At 36.5% G+C, this 6,046-nt stretch overlaps 3 protein-coding genes across 6 annotated transcripts in view; 2 read left to right on the top strand and 1 right to left on the bottom strand.

The window, feature by feature from the left end:
- The window catches only part of LOC105314668 (unconventional myosin-Ie-like), a 12,416-nt gene that overhangs the window by 5,001 nt on the left and 1,369 nt on the right, over positions 1 to 6,046 (top strand). The gene's annotated exons all lie outside the window — the stretch shown is intronic.
- Positions 522 to 3,291, top strand: LOC109587103 (uncharacterized). 4 transcript variants are annotated; one of them, XM_020003326.1, is made up of 11 exons: positions 522 to 1,076; positions 1,140 to 1,205; positions 1,260 to 1,710; positions 1,809 to 1,940; positions 1,989 to 2,061; positions 2,112 to 2,231; positions 2,283 to 2,303; positions 2,346 to 2,577; positions 2,621 to 2,723; positions 2,769 to 3,047; positions 3,104 to 3,291. In XM_020003326.1, the coding sequence occupies exons 3-11, from the start codon at positions 1,393 to 1,395 to the stop codon at positions 3,251 to 3,253; spliced, it is 1,428 nt and encodes a 475-aa protein (XP_019858885.1). In that variant the 5' UTR covers positions 522 to 1,076; positions 1,140 to 1,205; positions 1,260 to 1,392; the 3' UTR covers positions 3,254 to 3,291. The 4 variants fall into 4 exon arrangements, with proteins under 4 accessions (XP_019858885.1, XP_019858886.1, XP_019858884.1 ...); XM_020003327.1 differs by having other exon boundaries at positions 2,283 to 2,577; positions 2,769 to 2,855; positions 2,904 to 3,047; XM_020003325.1 differs by having other exon boundaries at positions 2,283 to 2,577; positions 2,621 to 2,720.
- LOC105314669 (ATP-dependent DNA helicase RecQ-like) lies at positions 4,453 to 5,789 on the bottom strand. Its single transcript, XM_020003328.1, has 3 exons — positions 5,357 to 5,789; positions 5,023 to 5,311; positions 4,453 to 4,975 (listed from the first exon to the last, which is right to left on the bottom strand). The coding sequence occupies exons 1-3, from the start codon at positions 5,541 to 5,543 to the stop codon at positions 4,540 to 4,542; spliced, it is 912 nt and encodes a 303-aa protein (XP_019858887.1). The 5' UTR covers positions 5,544 to 5,789; the 3' UTR covers positions 4,453 to 4,539.

The raw sequence follows: 6,046 nt of genomic DNA, 5'->3' as shown, positions 1-6,046 counted from the left end.
CCTATACGATCCACTCCATTAAAATTGCTTTCTTGCACGCATAGCTGAGGTATCCAGCCTTGAAGTTGCTAATATTTCAATGCAGAAACTTGCTAATGTTCCCCAATGTACGTCATCGCGTGACTACGCCCACAACCGGAAGTGATTTTGACAAAATGGCTGCAAGGCAAGAAATTGCAACTTTTGACCCAAGATTTAGTATGGAAACAGTACTTTTTGATAATTTTACTTATTTTTCCTATGATTTTTTCTTTATTACCAACTTATTTCTGCAAAAAAAATTTTTGGGTTGAGTTACCCTTTAAGTAGTACTTGTACAAATTTTGGACTTCCTGCTCAGTTCAGAAGATGAATTATAGTTAATTAAGTTTATGTGTTCCAAAATTAACCCCTTTACCTTATGTACATCTGTAATGAAATTCATTGGGTGAGTTTATCTGTAATGCAAATGAGATGCACGAGCGATCTGCGCATGCTCAGTATCCAGCATGTGGCAGAAAATGGCAGCATAGTAGTAGTCTCGCGTAGCCAGCCCCTCCCTCCGTGCCTACGGGAGGGTCTGGCAAATTGACCATACTCCGCTCGTTCTGTTAACAATAATATTACGTCATCCAAATAATATTACGTCATCCAAATAATATTACGTCATCCGAATAATTAATTTTTAATGAAAAAATTGGTACATTGTGATTTGCGCGCGCAATATTTGTCCTGCAGACGTCGGACGATTCAAAATTATTATGATGGCGATGAATACTGTACCTTGCTTTTTGTGTAAAGAAGAGCTGGTGTCAAGGACTCAGCAGGCAAAGAAGTTGCTTTTATTTGAGAACTCAGGAAGGAAGTACCTTGATCTAATAAATGATATTGCAGAAGAGGGAAATAGATTGGGACTAGTTCAAGACTCTGAGGCTCCACTTAGAAAAGCATACATTTGCCACAATTGCTGTGGAAGTTTAGAAAGATGGGAAACTTTGAAAAGAAAGGCTGAAGAAGAGAAGAGAAAATTATTATCTAAACTGGATTCCTTGTTTGATGAGGATTTCTGCACTCCTGAACAGGCTGAATCACTCGGGGTATATATATATATAACTTAATTTTTCATTGCATGACCTTTTACATAAACCCCATCTGCTTAGGATTGTTTTCCAAATCCCAGATCATCACGAAAGAGGACTTCATCAGCAAGAGAATCAGTATCTAAAGTAGGCAAAGTAATTTTTGAGTTTGATACATTAATTATGACATTTATACTGTAGCTTACTGTGCCATATGATTCATACGAGAAAACATATCTGCTGAAATCTCCTTTCACAGAAGAAAACACCTTAAGAATGGTCAGAAAGAGTTACAATTAAGACACTCTCAACTTCTCTAATAGAGTCTGAACGAATGGGAGCTTCACTGTTACAAGAGTTGATATGCCAAATGCAGAGAGAGATGAAGCATATATGCTCACAATCACATGATTCCATTCTGAGAGATACTAAAGGAGATGTGACAGTGAAGCAGTTCTCATGGGAAACAGTTTGGGATGAGTTACATAGAAATATACCCACTTTGATTAGCGTTTTGGTTGATTTGGCAGACGGTGATGTGCCCCTCACTTGTTTCATTGCTTCGATGCTTTTAAAGAAACGTCTTCCAAAAATGTGTCTGGTACAGAGGGCAACATCGATCCTTTTATATGGTAATGGAGCAAACACAAAGGTTAGTATTAATACATGCTATATACTATTCAACACACCAATTAAATTGTATTCATATCTTTTATATTAGTGTATTTCCTGTCTTTTTTACTATTATAGATTTATAATTGTCTACAACCATTGATGATCTGTCTGTCACATGGTGGTACTATGAATTTATTGGATCGCTTAGGAAAGGATTATGATGTTGACGTACTCTCTTGGTCTAATAGCCTTTTATCACAATTGGAAGTTAGTCTCTAAATTAATGAACTTATTTAATTTTTATAATGTTTGCAGGATCCAGTTGATTCAACACTGGTGTTTAATTTTGAAGCAGAACAGGAAATTAATCATGGTTATGAAGAAGATGGTGAATATTTTTGTGTATAGCTATTGTAAGTGTTTTTGGTATATTTATAGCTTTTGATTTAGTTGATTTGAATGCTGACTGTGGAGATGATGGTACAAGCAGTGATACTGATGAAAATGTTGAAGAGACGATATATGAGCAAGCTGATGAGCAAGAGTTAGATGATTTGGGTAAAAATATTTTCTAATTACTATGCATAGAATGCTATTATTTTAATACAGGTTCAAGTAGAACTGATCAAGGTAATGCTACATGTTTTGCTTGTCATGTTTTGCCTTGGAAAGGGTTTAAGCTTGTAGGAGATAATGTTGATAAAAACATTCATCCATCATTCGACAGGATTTACTCACATACTCTTAGCTTGCATTACTATCATTGCTTTGCAGTGCTCGATAGGATTGATCTTACAGGAGTTAGTGATAGTAATTCCAATAGAGTCATAGAATTGTCGACATTGCTTCCTTCAACTGATGATGTTATACTCATGAAGAAGTATTTTTCTATTTTGATTTCAAGGTATATATACAGCAACTTGTATCAACAAAATTGTGTTGCATAGGGTACTTGTGAAACAGCTTCCCGAATACATGAGTGATGCTGAATTAGTCACATGGCACATACATCATGAGAAACAATTTGAAATGTCAAGAAAGTCTAAAGTGGTATTTATAAATATAACACATGATACAGTCATTTATTTAATATAGGTGCCACTAGGTGTTATTCTACAAAATGAAAACAAAGTAGACGGAATGTGTGCCATTATGGATGAGCTACACAAGTATGTTCCTAAGGTACTTAAACATCAAGGAAGTACAAAAGAAGAAGATCGACTTTATCAGGTGTTGGCTGGTGGTGACCAAGTCACCGTTGTCAGAGCTCGTTCGGCTATAGGTATAAGAAGAACACATGATACCAACACAGAAAAGTTGAAAGGAATTGTCCCGGTAGTGGAAGACTGGCATGCAAGATTGACACTTTTGCAGGTATTGTATATATAAATTTTAAAAAGCTTGAAATAAATATATGCATATAATTACAGGCTATATTTGCTCGATTAATGAAGCAGAATTCAGGAAGGCAACGGGGAACATTAATGCACTTAAAAAATTTAGTCAGAGATACATCAGTTCCAAATAATGATCCCAAAAAAATGTCAAAGCCACCGAAGATTTTTTATCGAAAGTTTTGACTTCCTACTTAGTTGTTGCAGCAAAAGAAGTGAAGAAAGAGAGTGTGATACAGCTTAATGTTGAAGAGCTTTCTGAGCTTGTTATTGAAAGATATGTAAGGCTGCTAAGTGTTCCTACTGGCACAGACACATCTGATAGTGTCCTCACCTATTCTTCTGAACTAATCACTCTTTGTTTACTGTGGGACACATTTCATGATGCAATAAGGGAAGGTGATGGGAAGAGAGTAATGCTTGTATGGAAATTTTTACTTCTAGTATTTGATGCTACCAATAGAGTGAACTATAGAAAGGAGGCCGTAATCTTGCTAGCACAATATCATTTTATATTTTCTGAATGCAAAGCACAGCAGTTAGCATATGATAGGTTCATAAACACTCATGGACGTATTGGGTGCAACATTCCCTGTGATCTTCATCAGGAACACTTGAATAGAAGACTAAAGGATATTCTTAGAAATCTGAACTCTAATATTGGTACTGGTACCATCACTCGAGCTGCAAAAGCACTAGGAATAGTACAAAATATTTGCAATCAGTTTGAAGAGCAAACTTCTAACAGGAAGGTTTCTCAGAAGCATAGCGTTCCATCCAATCAAAAAGATGTCAATACGATGATTGAGAGTTTGGAAGAATCTCCAGGAGTCTTGATTAACCAGCCACATAGAAGACATGCTTCATTTTCCTTTAAAGAATCCATCTTGGAGACATACAATAAAGATAAGCTAACTGGCAGATTGGTGGATATAATAGGCACTCATTTATGTAATAATTAGTGTTATTGTATGTGTTAACGAAGCATAATAATGTATAACAGTATTAACTAAAAATAGATAAATAAATAATAACAATAATAATAATAATAATAATAATAACAAAAAAATAATAATAATAATGAATAATTAATATCATAAACATTATCATTTATGCAGTGAACAGTTACAGGTGTGTGCACATATGTCACAACATTTACAGTTATTCTGTAAAGATGTTTCCTCATGAAATAGAAAAGTGTCATAAAGCAACTTGCGCCTGCAATGGGTTGTGTTTTTTCCATACTCTTGCATACCAGGAGTAATTTTGCCTCTGGGATTACCGTATATTAAAGTTGCCTCACTTGGTAATTGATCTCGTCCAGCTCTGCCTACTTCCTGAGCATATTCCTCCAAAGTAAAAGGTGATCCCCAGTGATATATATGTCTTATATCTAGGCAGTCAATATACCCATCCCAAATGCACAGGTTGCTATTATTATTCTAATTTGTGAATTCTCTTTCACAAATTCATCAAGGACTTTTTTTAACATCATCTGTACTAGCTCTTGTGTATAAGTCAAGAAGACGATATTGACGAACGATCAGTTTTCCTGGGGGATATGTGATGTAAGGACCAAGAAATAGCTCTAAGTTGTCATATACTAAGTTACAATCTGAATATGAACGGCAAAAAATAACAGTTTTAGGGTAATTTAATCCTTCCTTCCTCAATTGGGTATACACATTGTTTGCAAACTCACTCAAAGACACAGACGTAACAGTCAAAAAGATGTTGTCTCTACAGGGTGAAATCCCTATAACCACCACATTCTCCATTAGCAAACTCTTTACCACAGCTTCAAAAGTTGTTTTTGTTGCAGTAGCTGTTGCGGCAATTACGGGTACATTTGGTAAAGAACTGCGAATGTGACCCAATTCAGCAAATGCTGTTCGAAAATGATCTCCCCTGAATGGAAACAACAAATATTCATGTAATACAAACGTCAATCTTACCATGTCTTCACACAATGTGCTTCATCAATTGCTAAGACTACCATATTATCTTTAAACACTTTATTGTGCAGCATTCCTCGATAGAGTGGGTTGCGTGTAATATTCTCAGGGCTAATTAGAATTAGTGGGACATTACCACTGACTATTTTCTTAATGACATCTTGATCATGTTGAATTTCACCAACATACTCAACACAGATCCCCTTGCTGGTAAAGTTACTTCGTTGATCCAGCATTAGTGAGGTCAAGGGACAAATACATACAACTATGCTCACTCCTACTTCTCTACCTAGTGCAACATAACTTCAATGCTTAGTGTTTGATACTAACTTACCCAACATGTAGTCAAAAGCCATTGGAAGTATGCCATATATTAGGGACTTGCCATAACCAGTTGGTAAAACACAAAAAACATCTTTATTCTGTAAAACAGCAAGCACTGCCTCTCTTTGTTTGTCTTTCAGAGTTATACCAACTTTAGCCTCGGCTAAAGAGAGAGCATCTGCAGCTGTAAGAGACATAGCTTGAAGTTTGAACTGTGTTTGAACCTAGTTTCGCGCACCAGACTCAAGTGGGCTGGGCCCTAATTTCAACCATGTGTTTGAAGTAAACGGTCAAATTCACGGTAATTCGCGGAGATATGTGTGACGTTGTATTGTGACGCAACACTTCCGGTTCACCCAGTTTTGGGTGAACCAGAACGAGCCGAGTATGGTCAATTTGCCAGACCCACCCGTAGGCACGGAGGGTGTGGTCTGGCTACGCGAGACTAGCATAGTAGTAGGCTAGACCCAGCCGTTCGCCACTGTATTGACGAAAATAAAGCTCGTGCAGAGATAAATGCTACATAGAAGTTCCAAGAAGGCCTTTATTGTTCTCTCAAGAAGTAAAAAAGAGGGATAGAGTTTGATTTCCCAGCAAACGAGCAAAACGCGCATCCATCCCTGGTAGATCCCATAGATCTTACAGTAAATATAGCACATATTATATAAACCATGGTTTCTCGGTGAGTATCAGTAATGTA

Source organism: Amphimedon queenslandica, unplaced genomic scaffold (genome assembly GCF_000090795.2).
Source record: "Amphimedon queenslandica unplaced genomic scaffold, v1.1 AMPQUscaffold_12685, whole genome shotgun sequence".
NCBI classification, from domain to species: Eukaryota; Metazoa; Porifera; class Demospongiae; order Haplosclerida; family Niphatidae; genus Amphimedon; species Amphimedon queenslandica.
Note: the sequence above shows the minus strand (reverse complement) of the source record. Positions and strands in the feature narration are given on the sequence as shown.

Bases quoted from the DNA above. Each gene is read 5' to 3' on its own strand.
- LOC105314669 (XM_020003328.1), bottom strand. From the start codon at position 5,543: ATGTCTCTTACAGCTGCAGATGCTCTCTCTTTAGCCGAGGCTAAAGTT. The intron at 5,312-5,356 runs GTAAGTTAGTAT...ATGTTGCACTAG, and splicing joins GGCTTTTGACTACATGTTGG to GTAGAGAAGTAGGAGTGAGC. The intron at 4,976-5,022 runs GTAAGATTGACG...GTTTCCATTCAG, and splicing joins GCACATTGTGTGAAGACATG to GGGAGATCATTTTCGAACAG.
- LOC109587103 (XM_020003324.1), top strand. From the start codon at position 1,393: ATGGGAGCTTCACTGTTACAAGAGTTGATATGCCAAATGCAGAGAGAG. The intron at 2,232-2,282 runs GTAAAAATATTT...ATTTTAATACAG, and splicing joins GCAAGAGTTAGATGATTTGG to GTTCAAGTAGAACTGATCAA. The intron at 3,048-3,103 runs GTATTGTATATA...ATATAATTACAG, and splicing joins CAAGATTGACACTTTTGCAG to GCTATATTTGCTCGATTAAT.